At 57.9% G+C, this 22981-nt stretch overlaps 1 protein-coding gene across 1 annotated transcript in view; it reads left to right on the plus strand.

Moving 5' to 3' along the window:
- Nucleotides 1-9152: 9152 nt before the first annotated feature.
- LOC138772670 (sodium/potassium-transporting ATPase subunit beta-2-like) overlaps nucleotides 9153-22981 on the plus strand; it is a 38851-nt gene continuing 25022 nt past the window's right edge. Inside the window, exon 1 of the mRNA XM_069953268.1 lies at nucleotides 9153-9264. Coding sequence (XP_069809369.1) covers nucleotides 9153-9264 — 112 coding nt within the window. The remainder of the gene's footprint in view (nucleotides 9265-22981) is intronic.

Consider the following 22981-nt stretch of genomic DNA (forward strand, 5'->3'; position numbering starts at 1 on the left):
TGTCCTCCCCTCCTCAGCATGCCCCCCATTCATCCACACCATGTCCTCCCCTCCTTAGTATGTCCCCCATTCATCCACACCATGTCCTCCCCTCCTTAGTATGTCCCCATCCATGCACACCATGTCCTCCCCTCCTTAGTATGTCCCCATCCATGCACACCATGTCCTCCCCTCCTTAGTATGTCCCCATCCATTCCTACCATGTCCTCCCCTCCTCAGCATGCCCCCCATTCATCCACACCATGTCCTCCCCTCCTTAGTATGCCCCCCATTCATCCACACCATGTCCTCCCCTCCTTAGTATGTCCCCATCCATGCACACCATGTCCTCCCCTCCTTAGTATGTCCCCATCCATGCACACCATGTCCTCCCCTCCTTAGTATGTCCCCATCCATGCACACCATGTCCTCCCCTCCTTAGTATGCCCCCCATTCATCCACACCATGTCCTCCCCTCCTTAGTATGTCCCCATCCATGCACACCATGTCCTCCCCTCCTTAGTATGTCCCCCATCCATGCACACCATGTCCTCCCCTCCTTAGTATGTCCCCATCCATGCACACCATGTCCTCCCCTCCTTAGTATGTCCCCCATCCATGCACACCATGTCCTCCTCTCCTCAGCATGCCCCCCATCCATTCATCCACACCATGTCCTCCCCTCCTTAGTATGTCCCCATCCAAGCACACCATGTCCTCCTCTCCTCAGCATGCCCCCCATTCATCCACACCATGTCCTCCCCTCCTTAGTATGTCCCCATCCATGCACACCATGTCCTCCCCTCCTTAGTATGCCCCCCATTCATCCACACCATGTCCTCCCCTCCTTAGTATGTCCCCATCCGAGCACACCATGTCCTCCTCTCCTCAGCATGCCCCCCATTCATCCACACCATGTCCTCCCCTCCTTAGTATCTCCCCATCCATGCACACCATGTCCTCCCCTCCTTAGTATGTCCCCATCCATGCACACCATGTCCTCCCCTCCTTAGTATGTCCCCCATCCATGCACACCATGTCCTCCTCTCCTCAGCATGCCCCCCATTCATCCACACCATGTCCTCCCCTCCTTAGTATGTCCCCATCCATGCACACCATGTCCTCCCCTCCTTAGTATGTCCCCATCCATTCCTACCATGTCCTCCCCTCCTTAGTATGTCCCCATCCATGCACACCATGTCCTCCCCTCCTTAGTATGTCCCCATCCATGCACACCATGTCCTCCCCTCCGTAGTATGTCCCCATCCATGCACACCATGTCCTCCCCTCCTTAGTATGTCCCCCATCCATGCACACCATGTCCTCCTCTCCTCAGCATGCCCCCCATTCATCCACACCATGTCCTCCCCTCCTTAGTATGTCCCCCATCCATGCACACCATGTCCTCCCCTCCTTAGTATGTCCCCATCCATGCACACCATGTCCTCCCCTCCTTAGTATGTCCCCCATCCATGCACACCATGTCCTCCTCTCCTCAGCATGCCCCCCATTCATCCACACCATGTCCTCCCCTCCTTAGTATGTCCCCCATTCATCCACACCATGTCCTCCCCTCCTTAGTATGTCCCCATCCATTCCTACCATGTCCTCCCTTCCTGAGCATGTTCTCCATCCTTCCACACCGTGTCCTCCTCTCCTTAGCATGCCCCTTATCCATCCCTACAGTGTCCTCCTCTCCTCAGCATCCAACCCTGTCCTCGCTCTTCAGCATGTCTTCCATCCATCCAACCAACCCTATCCTTGCTCCTTAGCTTGCCCCCCCATCCACACAATGTCCTCCCCTCCTCATTGTGTCCTCCATCCAATCACAACATGTCCTCCTCTACTCAGCATGTCCCACATCCATCCACAATATGTCCTCCTGTCCTCGGCATGTCCTCCATCCATATCCAACCCATGTAGTACTGTGCTCTGCCGGGATGTTGGCGGATGAGGGAGAATACTTAAAAGAAGAAGAAGACCTGGGCCCGTGTATAGACTTTTACTTAGTCTTCACACCACCTTATGCCCACTACACTCGGCTGAACCTTCCTAGAGGGTGACACAGGCCCCAGACCTTGTTGTTTGGGATGAGCGGAATGCTGAGGGTTCCCTGCTGACATCCGCGCTGCAAGATAAAGTTCATAGGCTTATTGCAACTTTGCTCTATCTAGGTCAGTTCCTGGCTCTTTTGGCTTTGATGGATACTGTCCTGCTCTGTGACTTCTCCTTGTCCACGGCGTGGGTTGAGGTTGTCTCTAGCAGGTCCTCTTCTAAGAGGGGTTTAACAGTGCACAGTGTTGTGTAGCATTACTTGTAAGAAAGTTGTTAGAAGGGTACTTCCCATACAGGGTTCTAGCTAAGACTGTCTTACTCTTCCTTTCTCCCACGTGACTTACTTCCCCAGCGTGACTAATGTGCGCTGTGCGTGCGTGACTAATGTGCGCTGTGCGTGCGTGAAGAGTGCAACAGAAGAAATAGAAGGGAGGTGATTGGAGAGAAGAAAACAAGACTCCTACTGGTCTACAGATTCAGGTGACACATAAGGAAACAATAACCCTTTACATCCTCCAGCTGTGTGGCTTCCAAATACACATATATATAATACAGCGCCATCTAGTGACGAACTTTAGTACTACTTTCATCACCACACAAGAACAATAAGTACAGACTTTTGCAAGGGTGTATACAACTGTAACACCCGTGGTAGGACACCACACATCCACTCCATGTCCTCCTCTCCCCAACATGCCCTCCATCTATCCATCCCTGTCCTCTTCTCCTCAAGGTGTCCTTTATCCATCCACACCATGTCCTCTCTTATTAACATGTCCTCCATCCAGTGTCCTTTCCTTCTCAGCATGTCCGTCACCTATCCGCAGGCAATCCTGACTGTTATGACCTCTATAGCTTGCCCTTTGCACTGGTGGTAGATTTGGTGAACATGGTGAACAGCAAGGGTAATACATTATAGGCCGGATAGGCCACTTGGTCTTCTCAATCTTTAGCTTATAGTTGTCAGGATGCTAATGCAAGCTCATTGTGATTAGCATCTAGGAGCCGTGACCTCTACAATAAGGGCAGATCAGGGTCGCTTTAACCAGAGGGCACATGGTGCACGTGCACTGGGCCTACTGGTTAAAGGGGCCCCCCCCCAGCAGGCCGGCCGTTGCTATGTGCGACCAGTGCGGTCGCACAGGGCTCGGGCCACCAGCCTGTCAGGGGGGAGCGCCATGGATGGGTAATCTACTTACCCCTCCATGGCGCCCCCTGCAGGGCCCCCCCCCCCCGTCCGCCACTACCCCCGCCCGCCCGCTGCTGCGATACTGACAGAGAGAGAGCCTGTGCCACAAGAGGCCGCACTCTCCCTCTAGCGCCCAACGTCACTGGAGCGTCGGCGCGAGGGTAAGGGGAGTGCAGCCTCTTGTGACCGCAGGAAGTGCGGCCACAAGAGGGAAGAGAAGAGGAACGCGTGGACCTAGGTGAGTAACAGTGTTTGTTTTTTTCAATGTTATATGGAAGGGGAAGCGCATATACTATTGGGGAGCACAGGGGGCTATATACTATGGGGGAGCACAGGGGAGCTATATACTATGGGGGAGCACAGGGGAGCTATATACTATTGGGGAGCACAGGGGGCTATATACTATGGGGGAGCACAGGGGGCTATATACTATGGGGGAGCACAGGGGAGCTATATACTATGGGGGAGCACAGGGGGCTATATACTATGGGGGAGCGCATATACTATTGGGGAGCGCATATACTATGGGGGAGCACAGGGGAGCTGTATACTATGGGGGAGCACAGGGTAGCTATATACTATGGGGGAGCACAGGGGGCTATATACTATGGGGGAGCACAGGGGGCTATATAATATTGGGGAGCACAGGGGGCTATATACTATGGGGGAGCACAGGGGAGCTATATACTATGGGGGAGCACAGGGGGCTATATACTATGGGGGAGCACAGGGGGCTATATACTATGGGGAGCACAGGGGAGCGCATATACTATTGGGGAGCGCATATACTATGGGGGAGCACAGGGGAGCTATATACTATGGGGGAGAACAGGGGAGCTGTATACTATGGGGGAGCACAGAGGAGCTATATACTATGGGGGAGCACAGGGGGCTATATACTATGGGGGAGCACAGGGGAGCTATATACTATGGGGGAGCACAGGGGAGCTGTATACTATGGGGGAGCACATAAACTATTGGGGAGCACAGGGGAGCGCATATACTATTGAGGAGCACAGGGGAGCGCATATACTATGGGGGAGCGCATATACTATTGGGGAGCGCATATACTATGGGGGAGCACAGGGGAGCTATATACTATGGGGGAGCACAGGGGAGCTATATACTATGGGGGAGCACAGGGGAGCTGTATACTATGGGGGAGCACAGGGGAGCTATATACTATGGGGGAGCACAGGGGAGCTTTATACTATGGGGGAGCACATAAACTATTGGGGAGCGCATATACTATTGAGGAGCACAGGGGAGCTATATACTATGGGGGAGCACAGGGGAGCTGTATACTATGGGGGAGCACATAAACTATTGGGGAGCACAGGGGAGCGCATATACTATTGAGGAGCACAGGGGAGCGCATATACTATGGGGGAGCGCATATACTATTGGGGAGCGCATATACTATGGGGGAGCACAAGGGAGCTATATACTATGGGGGAGCACAGGGGAGCTATATACTATGGGGGAGCACAGGGGAGCTGTATACTATGGGGGAGCACAGGGGAGCTATATACTATGGGGGAGCACAGGGGAGCTTTATACTATGGGGGAGCACAGGGGAGCACATAAACTATTGGGGAGCGCATATACTATTGAGGAGCACAGGGGGCTATATACTATGGGGGAGCACAGGGGAGCGCATATACTATTGGGGAGCACAGGGGGCTATATACTATGGGGGAGTACAGGGGGCTATATACTATGGGGGAGCACAGGGGAGCTATATACTATGGGGGAGCACAGGGGGCTATATACTATGGGGGAGCACAGGGGAGCTATATACTATGGGGGAGCACAGGGGGCTATATACTATGGGGGAGCACAGGGGAGCACATAAACTATTGGGGAGCACAGGGGGCTATATACTATGGGGGAGTACAGGGGGCTATATACTATGGGGGAGCACAGGGGAGCTATATACTATGGGGGAGCACAGGGGGCTATATACTATGGGGGAGCACAGGGGAGCTATATACTATGGGGGAGCACAGGGGGCTATATACTATGGGGGAGCACAGGGGGCTATATACTATGGGGGAGCACAGGGAAGCACATAAACTATTGGGGAGCACAGGGGTCTATATACTATGGGGGAGTACAGGGGGCTATATACTACTGGGGAGCACAGGGGGCTATATACTATGGGGGAGCACAGGGGGCTATATACTATGGGGGAGCACAGGGGGCTATATACTATGGGGGAGCACAGGGAACTATATACTATGGGGGAGCACAGGGGGCTATATACTATGGGGGAGCACAGGGGAGCTATATACTATGGGGGAGCATAGGGGGCTATATACTATGGGGGAGCACAGGGGGCTATATACTATTGGGGAGCACAGGGGGCTATATACTATGGGGGAGCACAGGGGGCTATATAGTATGGGGGAGCACAGGGGGCTATATAGTATGGGGGAGCACAGGGGGCTATATACTATTGGGAAGCACAGGGGGCTATATACTATGGGGGAGCACAGGGGAGCTATATACTATGGGAGAGCACAGGGGGCTATATGCTACTGGGGAGCAAAGGGGAGCTATATACTACTGGGGAGCACAGGGGCCTATATACTATTGGGGAGCACAGGGGGCTATATACTATGGGGGAGCGCATATACTATTGGGGAGCGCATATACTATTGGGAAGCACAGGGGGCTATATACTATGGGGGAGCACAGGGGAGCTATATACTATGGGAGAGCACAGGGGGCTATATGCTACTGGGGAGCAAAGGGGAGCTATATACTACTGGGGAGCACAGGGGGCTATATACTATTGGGGAGCACAGGGGGCTATATACTATGGGGGAGCACAGGGGGCTATATACTATTGGGGAGCAAAGGGGAGCTATATACTACTGGGGAGCACAGGGGGCTATATACTATTGGGGAGCACAGGGGGCTATGTACTATGGGGGAGCACAGGGGGCTATATACTATGGGGGAGCCCAGGGGGCTATATACTATGGGGGAGCACAGGGGGCTATATACTATTGGGGAGCACAGGGGGCTATATACTATGGGGGAGCACAGGGGGGCTATATACTATGAGGGGAGCACAGGGGAGCTATATACTATGGGGGAGCACAGGGGGCTATATACTATGGGGGAGCACAGGGGAGTGCATATACTATTGGGGAGCACAGGGGGCTATATACTATGGGGGAGCACAGGGGAGCTATATACTATGGGGGAGCACAGGGGAGCTATATACTATGGGGGAGCACAGGGGAGCGCATATACTATTGGGGAGCACAGGGGGCTATATAATATGGGGGAGCACAGGGGGCTATATACTACAGGGGGCTATATACTACTGGGGAGCACAGGGGGCTATATACTATTGGGGAGCACAGGGGGCTATATACTATAGGGGAGCACAGGGAGCTATGTACTATGGGGGAGCACAGGGGGCTATATACTATTGGGGAGCACAGGGGGCTATATACTATGGGGGAGCACAGGGGGCTATATATTACTGGGGAGCACAGGGGGCTATATACTATGGGGGAGCACAGGGGAGCTATATACTATGGGGGAGCACAGGGGGCTATATACTATGGGGGAGCACAGGGGCGCTGTATACTATGGGGGAGCACATAAACTATTGGGGAGCGCATATACTATTGAGGAGCACAGGGGAGCGCATATACTATGGGGGAGCACAGGGGAGCGCATATACTATTGGGGAGCGCATATACTATTGGGGAGCACAGGGGGCTATATAGTATGGGGGAGCACAGGGGAGCTATATACTATGGGGGAGCACAGGGGGCCATATACTATGGAGGAGCACAGGGGAGCGCATATACTATTGGGGAGCACAGGGGGCTATATACTATGGGGGAGCACAGGGGGCTATATACTACAGGGGGCTATATACTACTGGGGAGCACAGGGGGCTATATACTATTGGGGAGCACAGGGGGCTATATACTATGGGGGAGCACAGGGGAGCTATATACTATGGGGGAGCACAGGGGAGCTATATACTATGGGGGAGCACAGGGGAGCTATAAACTATGGGGGAGCACAGGGGGCTATATACTATGGGGGAGCACAGGGGAGCTATATACTATGGGGGAGCACAGGGGAGCTATATACTATTGGGGAGCACAGGGGAGCTATATACTATTGGGGAGCACAGGGGGCTATATACTATGGGGGAGCACAGGGGTCTATATACTATTGGGGAGCACAGGGGGCTATATACTATTGGGGAGCACAGGGGAGCTATATACTATTGGGGAGCACAGGGGTCTATATACTATTGGGGAGCACAGGGGTCTATATACTATGGGGGAGACCACAGGGGGGCTATATACTATTGGGGAGCACAGGGGAGCTATATACTATTGGGGAGCACAGGGGGCTATATACTATTGGGGAGCACAGGGGAGCTATATACTATGGGGGAGCACAGGGGAGCTATATACTATTGGGGAGCACAGGGGTCTATATACTATGGGGGAGAGCACAGGGGGGCTATATACTATTGGGGAGAGCACAGGGGGGCTTTATACTATTGGGGAGAGCACAGGGGGGCTATATACTATTGGGGGGAGAGCACACAGGGCTATATACTGTTGTGGGAGAGCACAGGGGGCTATATACTATTGTGGGAGAGCATAGGGGGCTATATACTATTGTGGGAGAGCACAGGGGGGCTATATACTATTGGGGGAGAGCACAGGGGGGCTATATACTATTGTGGGAGAGCACAGGGGGGCTATATACTATTGTGGGAGAGCACAGGGGGCTATATACTATTGGAGAGCACAGGGGAGCTATATACTATTGGAGAGCACAGGGGGGCTATATACTTTTGGGGGAGAGCACAGGGGGGCTATATACTATTGTGGGAGAGCATAGGGGGCTATATACTATTGGAGAGCACAGGGGGCTATATACTATAGTGGGAGAGCACAGGGGGGCTATATACTACTGGGGAGAGTGCACAGGAGGGCTATATACTAATGGGGGAGCGCACAGGAGGGCTATATACTAATGGGGGAGCGCAGGAGTGCGGAGGAGGGCTGTATATAACTGGAGGAGGTCTATATACTACAGGGACACCTTAAAACTATAGAGGCACAGAGGGGTGTAACTATGTAGGGGTACAGAGGGGTGTAACTACTGTATAGGGGTACAAGGGACCTAACTACTGTATGTGTTGGAGCCTTAAATATTTGTCTGGCAGATTCTAGAGAGAAGATTCACAGCCAGGAGAAGACTTCAAGGTGGCCCAGGCTGGATGGAGAGAAAAAGAAAAGGTGACAGACTCTGATCGGAGAAGACGCCCCCGGTGAGTCACTGGATGTAACTGCACTCTGTTATAGGGTTGTAGTGTTAGGGGTCATGATGTGGCGGTATTATGTAATGGTATCATTGGTGTTTTTATGTAATATGTAATCACTGTATGGTGGTAGGAGTGTTATACGGTAACTACTGTATGTATTGGGGCTCCTGATAGAGTGTGGGGGCAAATTCAGTACATTATACAATGTGCCGATAAGGAAGGGGGGGGGGGGCACCAATGTATTAAAACGGCCCTGGGGCAGATGTGATGATGTCTGCCATGCTGGTGTATCTAAATCTATTATATGAGAGGATATTGTCTGCCAAGCATGCACCTAATTCTGTCATACTACCTGCCATGCTGGTGTATCTAAGCCAATTGTGTGATACGGTCTGCTGCTCGTCTATCTAATCCTATCGTGTGCATTGCATCTAGGAGTTTACAGACAAGCAGCAGCATCTTTAGATCTTATTAAGTGGTTACAATCTGAGTGGGGGGAGGGGGCGTACTTAATATTCATAAGGGGGAGGGGCATTAGCACATAAATTCGCTGCTGCTCCAAATCTGCGGATTAGTGACCTGGGACACTGGGATAAGAGGATCAGGAACATGGCGGATATCACCCAGAAGAAGTCCTGCGGCCAAGTCATGAATGAATGGAAGGAATTTATATGGAACCCCAGGACGCGGGAGTTTATGGGCCGGACAGGCAGCAGCTGGGGTAAGAGAGGCTGGGGTAACTGGGGTAAGAGAGGCTGGGGTAACTGGGGTAAGAGAGGCTGGGGCAGCTGGGGTAAGGAGATGCTGGGGGCAGCTGGGGTAAGAGAGGCTGGGGTAACTGGGGTAAGAGAGGCTGGGGTAACTGGGGTAAGAGAGGCTGGGGTAACTGGGGTAAGAGAGGCTGGGGTAACTGGGGTAAGAGAGGCTGGGGCAGCTGGGGTAAGAGAGGCTGGGGGCAGCTGGGGTAAGAGAGGCTGGGGGCAGCTGGGGTAAGAGAAGCTGGGGTAACTGGGGTAAGAGAAGCTGGGGTAACTGGGGTAAGAGAGGCTGGGGCAGCTGGGGTAAGAGAGGCTGGGGTAACTGGGGTAAGAGAGGCTGGGGTAACTGGGGTAAGAGAGGCTGGGGGCAGCTGGGGTAAGGAGATGCTGGGGGCAGCTGGGGTAAGAGAGGCTGGGGTAACTGGGGTAAGAGAGGCTGGGGTAACTGGGGTAAGAGAGGCTGGGGCAGCTGGGGTAAGGAGATGCTGGGGGCAGCTGGGGTAAGAGAGGCTGGGGTAACTGGGGTAAGAGAGGCTGGGGTAACTGGGGTAAGAGAGGCTGGGGCAGCTGGGGTAAGAGAGGCTGGGGGCAGCTGGGGTAAGGAGATGCTGGGGGCAGCTGGGGTAAGAGAGGCTGGGGTAACTGGGGTAAGAGAGGCTGGGGTAACTGGGGTAAGAGAGGCTGGGGGCAGCTGGGGTAAGAGAGGCTGGGGGCAGCTGGGGTAAGAGAGGCTGGGGTAACTGGGGTAAGAGAAGCTGGGGTAACTGGGGTAAGAGAGGCTGGGGCAGCTGGGGTAAGAGAGGCTGGGGGCAGCTGGGGTAAGGAGATGCTGGGGGCAGCTGGGGTAAGAGAGGCTGGGGTAACTGGGGTAAGAGAGGCTGGGGCAGCTGGGGTAAGGAGATGCTGGGGGCAGCTGGGGTAAGAGAAGCTGGGGGCAGCTGGGGTAAGAGAGGCTGGGGTAACTGGGGTAAGAGAGGCTGGGGGCAGCTGGGGTAAGGAGATGCTGGGGCAGCTGGGGTAAGAGAGGCCGGGGGCAGCTGGGGTAAGGAGATGCTGGGAGCAGCTGGGGTAAGAGAGGCTGGGGTAACTGGGGTAAGAGAGGCTGGGGGCAGCTGGGGTAAGGAGATGCTGGGGCAGCTGGGGTAAGAGAAGCTGGGGGCAGCTGGGGTAAGAGAGGCTGGGGTAACTGGGGTAAGAGAGGCTGGGGGCAGCTGGGGTAAGGAGATGCTGGGGCAGCTGGGGTAAGGAGATGCTGGGGCAGCTGAGGTAAGGAGATGCTGGGGGCAGCTGGGGTAAGGAGATGCTGGGGCAGCTGGGGTAAGGAGATGCTGGGGGCAGCTGGGGTAAGAGAGGCTGGGGGCAGCTGGGGTAAGAGAGGCTGGGGGCAGCTGGGGTAAGAGATGCTGGGGCAGCTGGGGTAAGAGAGGCTGGGGCAGCTGGGGTAAGAGAGGCTGGGGTAACTGGGGTAAGAGATGCTGGGGTAACTGGGGTAAGAGAGGCTGGGGCAGCTGGGGTAAGAGAGGCTGGGGGCAGCTGGGGTAAGGAGATGCTGGGGGCAGCTGGGGTAAGAGAGGCCGGGGCAGCTGGGGTAAGAGAGGCTGGGGGCAGCTGGGGTAGGGAGATGCTGGGGCAGCTGGGGTAAGAGAGGCTGGGGGCAGCTGGGGTAAGGAGATGCTGGGGCAGCTGGGGTAAGAGAGGCTGGGGCAGCTGGGGTAAGAGAGGCTGGGGTAACTGGGGTAAGAGATGCTGGGGTAACTGGGGTAAGAGAGGCTGGGGCAGCTGGGGTAAGAGAGGCGGGGGGCAGCTGGGGTAAGGAGACGCTGGGGGGCAGCTGGGGTAAGAGAGGCCGGGGCAGCTGGGGTAAGAGAGGCTGGGGCAGCTGGGGTAAGGAGATGCTGGGGCAGCTGGGGTAAGGAGATGCTGGGGGCAGCTGGGGTAAGAGAGGCTGGGGGCAGCTGGGGTAAGAGAGGCTGGGGGCAGCTGGGGTAAGAGAGGCTGGGGTAACTGGGGTAAGAGAGGCTGGGGCAGCTGGGGTAAGGAGATGCTGGGGGCAGCTGGGGTAAGAGATGCTGGGGCAGCTGGGGTAAGAGAGGCTGGGGTAACTGGGGTAAGAGAGGCTGGGGTAACTGGGGTAAGAGAGGCTGGGGTAACTGGGGTAAGAGAAGCTGGGGCAGCTGGGGTAAGAGAGGCTGGGGCAGCTGGGGTAAGGAGATGCTGGGGGCAGCTGGGGTAAGAGAGGCTGGGGGCAGCTGGGGTAAGGAGATGCTGGGGCAGCTGGGGTAAGGAGATGCTGGGGGCAGCTGGGGTAAGAGAGGCTGGGGGCAGCTGGGGTAAGAGAGGCTGGCGGCAGCTGGGGTAAGAGAGGCTGGGGTAACTGGGGTAAGAGAGGCTGGGGCAGCTGGGGTAAGGAGATGCTGGGGGCAGCTGGGGTAAGAGATGCTGGGGCAGCTGGGGTAAGAGAGGCTGGGGTAACTGGGGTAAGAGAGGCTGGGGTAACTGGGGTAAGAGAGGCTGGGGTAACTGGGGTAAGAGACGCTGGGGCAGCTGGGGTAAGAGAGGCTGGGGCAGCTGGGGTAAGGAGATGCTGGGGGCAGCTGGGGTAAGAGAGGCTGGGGTAACTGGGGTAAGAGAGGCTGGGGCAGCTGGGGTAAGGAGATGCTGGGGGCAGCTGGGGTAAGAGAAGCTGGGGCAGCTGGGGTAAGAGAGGCTGGGGCAGCTGGGGTAAGAGAGGCTGGGGGCAGCTGGGGTAAGAGAAGCTGGGGCAGCTGGGGTAAGAGAGGCTGGGGGCAGCTGGGGTAAGAGAGGCTGGGGTAACTGGGGTAAGAGAGGCTGGGGGCAGCTGGGGTAAGGAGATGCTGGGGCAGCTGGGGTAAGGAGATGCTGGGGGCAGCTGGGGTAAGAAAAGTTGGGGTAACTGGGGTAAAAAGATAGTGAGGCAATGAGTACAGAGATTCTGCACAAGTTTGCATAAGGAGATGCTGGGACAGTCGGGATTACAGGGTGCAGCTGGAATTAGAAGATACTGGGGGGGGGGCAAAGCTGTGGACATGCGCTGGTGCTGCAACTGGAAGAAGAAGAAGATGTTCTGATGAGACGCTGGGGGTGAGGAGATTTGGGGGGTGAGAGTCTCGGGGAGGTGAGGAGACGCTGGGATTTTTGGGTGAGAAGATGCTGGGGGTGTGGATACACTGGAGGGTGAGGAGATGTTGTGGGGGGGAGATTTTGGGGATGAGGTGAGGGATGACGAGATGCTGGGGGTGAGGAGACGCTGGAATGAGATTTTGGGGATGAGAAGATGCTGTTATGAGGAGAGGAAATGTTAAGGGTAAAGAGATGCTGGGGGGTGAGGAGATTTGGGGGGAGAGGAGACACTGGGTGGTAGGAGACATTGGATGTAAGAACGCATTGAGGGGTAGATTTTGGGAAAGGGGTGACGCTGGGGGTGAGGAGATGCCTGGGGGTGAGAAGATGGTGGGGGGTGAGGAGACATTGGGATGAAATTTTGGGGGTGAAAAGACACTGATGACAAGACAGATGAGGGGGGTGAGTAGATGCTGGGGGGTGAGGAGATGGTGGGGGGTGAGGAGATGGTGGGGGGTGAGGAGATGCTGGGGGGTGAGGAGATGCCTGGGGGTGAGGAGATGGTGGGGGGTGAGGAGATGGTGGGGGGTGAGGAGATGCCTGGGGGTGAGGAGATGCCTGGGGGTGAGGAGATGGTGGGGGGTGAGGAGATGGTGGGGGGTGAGGAGATGGTGGGGGGTGAGGAGATGCCTGGGGGTGAGGAGATGGTGGGGGGTGATGAGATGGTGGGGGGTGAGGAGATGGTGGGGGGTGAGGAGATGGTGGGGGGTGAGGAGATGGTGGGGGTAAGGAGATGGTGGGGGATGAGGAGATGGTGGGGGGTGAGGAGATGGTGGGGGGTGAGGAGATGGTGGGAAGTGAGAAGATGGTGGAGGGGGGAGGAGATGCCTGGGGGTAAGGAGATGGTGGGGGGTGAGGAGATGGTGGGGGGTGAGGAGATGGTGGGGGGTGAGGAGATGCCTGGGGGTGAGGAGATGGTGGGGGGTGAGTAGATGCCTGGGGGTGAGGAGATGGTGGGGGTGAGGAGATGCCTGGGGGTGAGGAGATGGTGGGGGTGAGGAGATGCCTGGGGGTGAGGAGATGGTGGGGGGTGAGGAGATGGTGGGGGGGGGAGGAGATGCCTGGGGGTGAGGAGATGGTGGGGGTGAGGAGATGGTGGGGGTGAGGAGATGGTGGGGGGTGAGGAGATGGTGGGGGGTGAGGAGATGGTGGGGGTGAGGAGATGGTGGGGGGTGAGGAGATGGTGGGGGGTGAGGAGATGGTGGGGGTGAGGAGATGGTGGGGGGTGAGGAGATGGTGGGGGGTGAGGAGATGGTGGGGGGTGAGGAGATGGTGGGGGGGGGGAGGAGATGGTGGGGGGGGGGGTGAGGAGATGGGGGGGGGGGGGGGAGAAGATGCCTGGGGGTGAGGAGATGGTGGGGGGTGAGGAGATGGTGGGGGGTGAGGAGATGCCTGGGGGTGAGGAGATGCCTGGGGGTGAGGAGATGGTGGGGGGGGAGGAGATGCCTGGGGGTGAGGAGATGGTGGGGGGGTGAGGAGATGGGGGGGGGGGGGGAGGAGATGCCTGGGGGTGAGGAGATGGTGGGGGTGAGGAAATGCCTGGGGGTGAGGAGATGGTAATGGGGTGAGGAGATGGTGGGGGGTGAGGAGATGGTGGGGGGTGAGGAGATGGTGGGGGGGGGGAGATGCCTGGGGGTGAGGAGATGGTGGGGGGTGAGGAGATGCCTGGGGGTAAGGAGATGGTGGGGGGTGAGGAGATGGTGGGGGGTGAGGAGATGCCTGGGGGTGAGGAGATGGTGGGGGTGAGTAGATGCCTGGGGGTGAGGAGATGGTGGGGGGTGAGGAGATGGTGGGGGGTGAGGAGATGCCTGGGGGTGAGGAGATGCCTGGGGGTGAGGAGATGGTGGGGGGTGAGGAGATGGTGGGGGGTGAGGAGATGGTGGGGGGTGAGGAGATGCCTGGGGGTGTGGAGATGGTGGGGGGTGAGGAGATGGTGGGGGGTGAGGAGATGGTGGGGGGGTGAGGAGATGCCTGGGGGTGAGGAGATGGTGGGGGGGTGAGGAGATGCCTGGGGGTGTGGAGATGGTGGGGGGTGAGGAGATGGTGGGGGGTGAGGAGATGGTGGGGGGTGAGGAGATGCCTGGGGGTGAGGAGATGGTGGGGGATGAGGAGATGGTGAGGGGTGAGGAGATGCCTGGGGGTGAGGAGATGGTGGGGGGTGAGGAGATGCCTGGGGGTGAGGAGATGGTGGGGGGTGAGGAGATGGTGGGGGGTGAGGAGATGCCTGGGGGTGAGGAGATGGTGGGGGGTGAGGAGATGGTGGGGGGTGAGGAGATGGTGGGGGTGAGGAGATGGTGGGGGGTGAGGAGATGGTGGGGGTGAGGAGATGGTGGGGGGTGAGGAGATGGTGGGGGGGTGAGGAGATGGTGGGGGGTGAGGAGATGGGGGGGGGGGGAGGAGATGCCTGGGGGTGAGGAGATGGTGGGGGGTGAGGAGATGCCTGGGGGTGAGGAGATGCCTGGGGGTGAGGAGATGGTGGGGGGTGAGGAGATGCCTGGGGGTGAGGAGATGGTGGGGGGGGGGGGGAGGAGATGCCTGGGGGGTGAGGAGATGGTGGGGGGTGAGGAGATGGTGGGGGGGGGGGGAGGAGATGCCTGGGGGTGAGGAGATGGTGGGGGGTGAGGAGATGGTGGGGGGTGAGGAGATGCCTGGGGGTGAGGAGATGGTGGGGGATGAGGAGATGGTGGGGGGTGGAGGAGATGGTGGGGGTGAGGAGATGGTGGGGGTGAGGAGATGGTGGGGGGTGAGGAGATGGTGGGGGGTGAGGAGATGCTGGGAGGTGAGGAGATGGTGGGGGGTGAGGAGATGGTGGGGGGTGAGGAGATGGTGGGGGGTGAGGAGATGCCTGGGGGTGAGGAGATGGTGGGGGGTGAGGAGATGGTGGGGGGTAAGGAGATGGTGGGGGTAAGGAGACGCTGGGGTGAAGTGATGTTGGGGGTAAGGAGACGCTGGGATGAGGAGATGCTGGGGGTAAGGAGACGCTGGGATGAGGTGATGTTGGGAGTAAGGAGACGCTGGGATGAGGAGATGCTGGGGGTAAGGAGACGCTGGAATGAGGAGATGCTGGGGGTAAGGAGACGCTAGGGTGAGGAGATGCTGGGGGTAAGGAGACGCTGGGATGAGGAGATGATGGGGATGAGGAGATGCTGGGGGTAAGGAGACGCTGGGGGTAAGGAGACGCTGGTATGAGGAGATGCTGGGGGTAAGGAGACGTTGGCATGAGGTGATGTTGGGGGTAAGGAGACGCTGTGATGAGGAGATGCTGGGGGTAAGGAGACGCTGGGATGAGGAGATGCTGGGATGAGGAGACGCTGGGGGTAAGGAGACGCTGGGATGAGGAGATGTTGGGGGTAAGGAGACGCTGTGATGAGGAGATGCTGGGGGTAAGGAAACGCTAGGGGTAAGGAGACGCTGGGATGAGGAGATGCTGGGGGTGAGGTGATGTTGGGGGTAAGGAGACACTGGGATGAGGAGATGTTGGGGGTAAGGAGACGCTGTGATGAGGAGATGCTGGGGGTAAGGAGACGCTGGGATGAGGTGATGTTGGGGGTAAGGAGACGCTGGGATGAGGAGATGTTGGGGTGAGGTGATGTTGGGGGTAAGGAGACGCTGGGATGAGGAGATGTTGGGGGAAAGGAGACGCTGGGATGAGGAGATGCTGGGGGTAAGGAGACGCTGGGATGAGGAGATGCTGGGGGTAAGGAGACGCTGGAATGAGGAGATGCTGGGGGTAAGGAGACGCTGGGGGTAAGGAGACACTGGGATAAGGAGATGTTGGGGTGAGGTGATGTTGGGGGTAAGGAGACGCTGGGATGAGGAGATGCTGGGGGTAAGGAGATGCTGGGATGAGGAGATGCTGGGGGTAAGGAGACGCTGGGATGAGGAGATGCTGGGGGTAAGGAGATGCTGGGGTGAGGAGATGCTGGGGGTAAGGAGACGCTGGGATGAGGAGATGCTGGGGGTGAGGTGATGTTGGGGGTAAGGAGACGCTGGTATGAGGAGATGCTGGGGGTAAGGAGACGCTGGGGTGAGGAGATGCTGGGGGTAAGGAGACGCTGGGGGTAAGGAGACGCTGGGATGAGGAGATGATGGGATGAGGAGACGCTGGGGGTAAGGAGACGCTGGTATGAGGAGATGCTGTGGTGAGGTGATGTTGGGGGTAAGGAGACGCTGGTATGAGGAGATGCTGGGGGTAAGGAGACGCTGGGGGTAAGGAGATGCTGGGATGAGGAGATGCTGGGGGTAAGGAGACGCTGGGGTGAGGAGATGCTGGGGGTAAGGAGACGCTGGGGTGAGGAGACGCTGGGGTGAGGTGATGTTGGGGGTAAGGAGACGCTGGTATGAGGAGACGCTGGGGGTAAGGAGACGCTGGGGTGAGGAGATGCTGGGATGAGGAGACGCTGGGGTGAGGTGATGTTGGGGGTAAGGAGACGCTGGGATGAGGAGATGCTGGGGGTGAGGTGACGCTGGGGGTAAGGAGACGCTGGGATGAGGAGATGCTGGGGGTGAGGTGATGTTGGGGGTAAGGAGACGCTGGGGTGAGGAGATGCTGGGGGTAAGGAGACGCTGGGGTGAGGTGATGTTGTAGGTAAGGAGATGCTGGGGGTAAGGAGACGCTGGGATGAGGAGACGCTGGGATGAGGAGATGTTGGGGGTAAGGAGACGCTGGGATGAGGAGATGCTGGGGGTAAGGAGACGCTGGGGTGAGGTGATGTTGTAGGTAAGGAGATGCTGGGGGTAAGGAGACGCTGGGATGAGGAGACGCTGGGATGAGGAGATGTTGGGGGTAAGGAGACGCTGGGATGAGGAGATGCTGGGGGTAAGGAGACGCTGGTATGAGGAGATGCTGGGGGTAAGGAGACGCTGGGATGAGGAGATGCTGGGGGTAAGGAGACGCTGGGATGAGGTGATGTTGGGGGTAAGGAGACGCTGGGATGAGGTGATGTTGGGGGTAAGGAGACGCTGGGATGAGGAGATGCTGGGGGTAAGGAGACGCTGGTATGAGGAGATGCTGGGGGTAAGGAGACGCTGGGATGAGGAGATGCTGGGGGTAAGGAGACGCTGGGATGAGGAGATGCTGGGGGTAAGGAGACGCTGGGGTGAGGAGATGCTGGGGGTAAGGAGATGCTGGGGGTAAGGAGACGCTGGGGTGAGGAGATGCTGGGGGTGAGGAGACGCTGGGGGTAAGGAGACGCTGGGGTGAGGAGATGCTGGGGGTAAGCAGACGCTGGGATGAGGAGATGCTGGGATGAGGAGATGTTGGGGGTAAGGAGAAGCTGGGATGAGGAGATGCTGGGGGTAAGGAGACGCTGGTATGAGGAGATGCTGGGGGTAAGGAGACGCTAGGGTGAGGTGATGTTGGGGGTAAGGACACGCTGGTATGAGGAGACGCTGGGGTGAGGTGATTTTGGGGGTAAGGAGATGCTGTGATGAGGAGATGCTGGGGGTAAGGAGACGCTGGGGGTAAGGAGACGCTGGGATGAGGAGATGCTGGGATGAGGAGACGCTGGGGGTAAGGAGACGCTGGTATGAGGAGATGCTGTGGTGAGGTGATGTTGGGGGTAAGGAGACGCTGGTATGAGGAGATGCTGGGGGTAAGGAGACGCTGGGGGTAAGGAGACGCTGGGATGAGGAGATGCTGGGGGTAAGGAGACGCTGGGGTGAGGAGATGCTGGGGTAAGGAGACGCTGGGATGAGGAGACGCTGGGGTGAGGTGATGTTGGGGGTAAGGAGACGCTGGTATGAGGAGATGCTGGGGATAAGGAGACGCTGGGGTGAGGAGATGCTGGGGGTAAGGAGACGCTGGGATGAGGAGACGTTGGGATGAGGAGACGCTGGGGTGAGGTGATGTTGGGGGTAAGGAGACGCTGGGATGAGGAGATGCTGGGGGTGAGGTGACGCTGGGGGTAAGGAGACGCTGGGATGAGGAGATGCTGGGGGTGAGGAGATGCTGGGGATAAGGAGACGCTGGGGTGAGGAGATGCTGGGGGTAAGGAGACGCTGGGATGAGGAGACGTTGGGATGAGGAGACGCTGGGGTGAGGTGATGTTGGGGGTAAGGAGACGCTGGGGTGAGGAGATGCTGGGGGTAAGGAGACGCTGGGGTGAGGTGATGTTGTAGGTAAGGAGATGCTGGGGGTAAGGAGACGCTGGGATGAGGAGACGCTGGGATGAGGAGATGTTGGGGGTAAGGAGACGCTGGGATGAGGAGATGCTGGGGGTAAGGAGACGCTGGGGTGAGGTGATGTTGTAGGTAAGGAGATGCTGGGGGTAAGGAGACGCTGGGATGAGGAGACGCTGGGATGAGGAGATGTTGGGGGTAAGGAGACGCTGGGATGAGGAGATGCTGGGTGTGAGGTGATGTTGGGGGTAAGGAGATGCTGGGATGAGGAGATGCTGGGGGTAAGGAGACGCTGGTATGAGGAGATGCTGGGGGTAAGGAGACGCTGGGATGAGGAGATGCTGGGGGTAAGGAGACGCTAGGATGAGGTGTTGTTGGGGGTAAGGAGACGCTGGGATGAGGAGATGCTGGGGGTAAGGAGACGCTGGAATGAGGTGATGCTGGGGGTAAGGAGACGCTGGGATGAGGTGATGTTGGGGGTAAGGAGACGCTGGGATGAGGAGATGCTGGGGGTAAGGAGACGCTGGGATGAGGTGATGTTGGGGGTAAGGAGACGCTGGGATGAGGAGACGCTGGGATGAGGAGATGTTGGGGGTAAGGAGACGCTGGGATGAGGAGATGCTGGGGGTAAGGAGACGCTGGGGTGAGGTGATGTTGTAGGTAAGGAGATGCTGGGGGTAAGGAGACGCTGGGATGAGGAGACGCTGGGATGAGGAGATGTTGGGGGTAAGGAGACGCTGGGGTGAGGAGATGCTGGGGGTAAGGAGATGCTGGGATGAGGAGATGCTGGGGGTAAGGAGACGCTGGTATGAGGAGATGCTGGGGGTAAGGAGACGCTGGGATGAGGAGATGCTGGGGGTAAGGAGACGCTAGGATGAGGTGTTGTTGGGGGTAAGGAGACGCTGGGATGAGGAGATGCTGGGGGTAAGGAGACGCTGGAATGAGGTGATGCTGGGGGTAAGGAGACGCTGGGATGAGGTGATGTTGGGGGTAAGGAGACGCTGGGATGAGGAGATGCTGGGATGAGGAGACGCTGGGATGAGGTGATGTTGGGGGTAAGGAGACGCTGGGATGAGGAGATGCTGGGGGTAAGGAGACGCTGGTATGAGGAGATGCTGGGGGTAAGGAGACGCTGGGATGAGGAGATGCTGGGGGTAAGGAGACGCTGGGATGAGGAGATGCTGGGGGTAAGGAGACGCTGGGGTGAGGAGATGCTGGGGGTAAGGAGACGCTGGGGGTAAGGAGACGCTGGGGTGAGGAGATGCTGGGGGTAAGGAGACGCTAAGGTGAGGAGATGCTGAGGGTAAGGAGACGCTGGGGGTAAGGAGACGCTGGGGTGAGGTGATGTTGGGGGTAAGGAGACGCTGGGATGAGGAGATGTTGGGGGTAAGGAGACGCTGGGATGAGGAGATGTTGGGGGTAAGGAGACGCTGGGGGTAAGGAGACGCTGGGGTGAGGAGATGTTGGGGGTAAGGAGACGCTGGGGGTAAGGAGACGCTGGGGTGAGGAGATGTTGGGGGTAAGGAGACGCTGGGGGTAAGGAGACGCTGGGGTGAGGAGATGCTGGGGGTAAGGAGATGCTGGGGGTAAGGAGACGCTGGGGGTAAGGAGACGCTGGGGTGAGGAAATGTTGGAGGTAAGGAGACGCTGGGGTGAGGAGATGTTGGGGGTAAGGAGACGCTGGGGGTAAGGAGACGCTGGGGTGAGGAGATGCTGGGGGTAAGGAGACGCTGGGGTGAGGAGATGCTGGGGGTAAGGAGACGCTGGGGGTAAGGAGACGCTGGGGTGAGGAGATGCTGGGGGTAAGGAGACGCTGGGGGTAAGGAGACGCTGGGGTGAGGAGATGCTGGGGGTAAGGAGACGCTGGGGTGAGGAGATGCTGGGGGTGAGGAGACGCTGGGGGTAAGGAGATGCTGAGATGAGGAGATGCTGGGGGTAAGGAGACGCTGGGGTGAGGAGATGCTGGGGGTAAGGAGATGCTGGGGTGAGGAGATGCTGGGGGTAAGGAGACGCTGGGGTGAGGAGATGCTGGGGGTGAGGAGACGCTGGGGGTAAGGAGACGCTGAGATGAGGAGATGCTGGGGGTAAGGAGACGCTGGGGTGAGGAGATGCTGGGGGTAAGGAGATGCTGGGGGTAAGGAGACGCTGGTATGAGGAGATGCTGGGGGTAAGGAGACGCTGGGGTGAGGTGTTGTTGGGGGTAAGGAGACGCTGGGATGAGGAGATGCTGGGGGTAAGGAGACGCTGGGATGAGGTGATGTTGGGGGTAAGGAGACGCTGGGGTGAGGTGATGTTGGGGGTAAGGAAACGCTGGGGTAAGGAGACGCTGGGGGTAAGGAGATGCTGGGGTAAGGAGACGCTGGGGTAAGGAGACGCTGTGATGAGGAGATGCTGGGGGTAAGGAGACGCTGGGGGTAAGGAGACGCTGGGGGGAGGAGACGCTGGGGTGAGGAGATGTTGGGGTGAGGTGATGTTGGGGGTAAGGAGACGCTGGGGTAAGGAGACGCTGGGGTAAGGAGACGCTGGGGTGAGGAGATGTTGGGGTGAGGTGATGTTGGGGGTAAGGAGACGCTGGGGTAAGGAGACGCTGGGATGAGGAGATGCTGGGGGTAAGGAGATGCTGGGATGAGGAGATGCTGGGGGTAAGGAGACGCTGGGATGAGGAGATGCTGGAGGTAAGGAGACGCTGGGGTGAGGAGATGCTGGGGGTAAGGAGACGCTGGGATGAGGAGATGCTGGGGGTGAGGTGATGTTGGGGGTAAGGAGACGATGGTATGAGGAGATGCTGGGGGTAAGGAGACGCTGGGGTGAGGAGATGCTGGGGGTAAGGAGACGCTGGGATGAGGAGATGATGGGGATGAGGAGATGCTGGGGGTAAGGAGACGCTGGGGGTAAGGAGACGCTGGCATGAGGTGATGTTGGGGGTAAGGAGACGCTGTGATGAGGAGATGCTGGGGGTAAGGAGACGCTAGGATGAGGAGACGCTGGGGGTAAGGAGACGCTGGGATGAGGAGATGTTGGGGGTAAGGAGACGCTGTGATGAGGAGATGCTGGGGGTAAGGAAACGCTAGGGGTAAGGAGACGCTGGGATGAGGAGATGCTGGGGGTGAGGTGATGTTGGGGGTAAGGAGACACTGGGGTGAGGAGATGCTGGGGGTAAGGAGACGCTGGGATGAGGAGATGTTGGGGTTAAGGAGACGCTGTGATGAGGAGATGCTGGGGGTAAGGAGACACTGGGATGAGGAGATGTTGGGGTTAAGGAGACGCTGTGATGAGGAGATGCTGGGGGTAAGGAGACACTGGGATGAGGAGATGCTGGGGGTGAGGTGATGCTGGGGGTAAGAAGACGCTGGGGTGAGGAGATGCTGGGGGTAAGGAGACGCTGGGGTGAGGTGATGTTGGGGGTAAGGAGATGCTGGGATGAGGAAATGCTGGGGGTAAGGAGACGCTGGGATGAGGAGATGCTGGGGGTAAGGAGACGCTGGGATGAGGAGATGCTGGGGGTAAGGAGACGCTGGGATGAGGAGATGCTGGGGGTAAGGAGACGCTGGGATGAGGAGATGCTGGGGGTAAGGAGACGCTGGGATGAGGAGATGCTGGGGGTAAGGAGACGCTGGGGTGAGGAGATGCTGGGGGTAAGGAGACGCTGGGGTGAGGAGATGCTGGGGGTAAGGAGACGCTGGGATGAGGAGATGCTGGGGATGAGGAGATGCTGGGGGTGAGGTGATGTTGGGGGTAAGCAGACGCTGGGATGAGGAGATGCTGGGATGAGGAGATGTTGGGGGTAAGGAGACGCTGGTATGAGGAGATGCTGGGGGTAAGGAGACGCTGGGGGTAAGGAGACGCTAGGGTGAGGTGATGTTGGGGGTAAGGACACACTGGTATGAGGAGACGCTGGGGTGAGGAGATGTTGGGGGTAAGGAGACGCTGGGGTGAGGTGATGTTGGGGGTAAGGAGATGCTGTGATGAGGAGATGCTGGGGGTAAGGAGACGCTGGGATGAGGAGATGCTGTGGTGAGGTGATGTTGGGGGTAAGGAGACGCTGGTATGAGGAGATGCTGGGGGTAAGGAGACGCTGGGGGTAAGGAGACGCTGGGATGAGGAGATGCTGGGGGTAAGGAGACGCTGGGGTGAGGAGATGCTGGGGGTAAGGAGACGCTGGGATGAGGAGACGCTGGGGTGAGGTGATGTTGGGGGTAAGGAGACGCTGGTATGAGGAGATGCTGGGGGTAAGGAGACGCTGGGGTGAGGAGATGCTGGGGGTAAGGAGACGCTGGGATGAGGAGACGCTGGGATGAGGAGACGCTGGGGTGAGGTGATGTTGGGGGTAAGGAGACGCTGGGATGAGGAGATGCTGGGGGTGAGGTGACGCTGGGGGTAAGGAGACGCTGGGATGAGGAGATGCTGGGGGTGAGGTGA

The sequence above is a fragment of the Dendropsophus ebraccatus genome, chromosome 1 (genome assembly GCF_027789765.1).
Source record: "Dendropsophus ebraccatus isolate aDenEbr1 chromosome 1, aDenEbr1.pat, whole genome shotgun sequence".
NCBI lineage: Eukaryota > Metazoa > Chordata > Amphibia > Anura > Hylidae > Dendropsophus > Dendropsophus ebraccatus.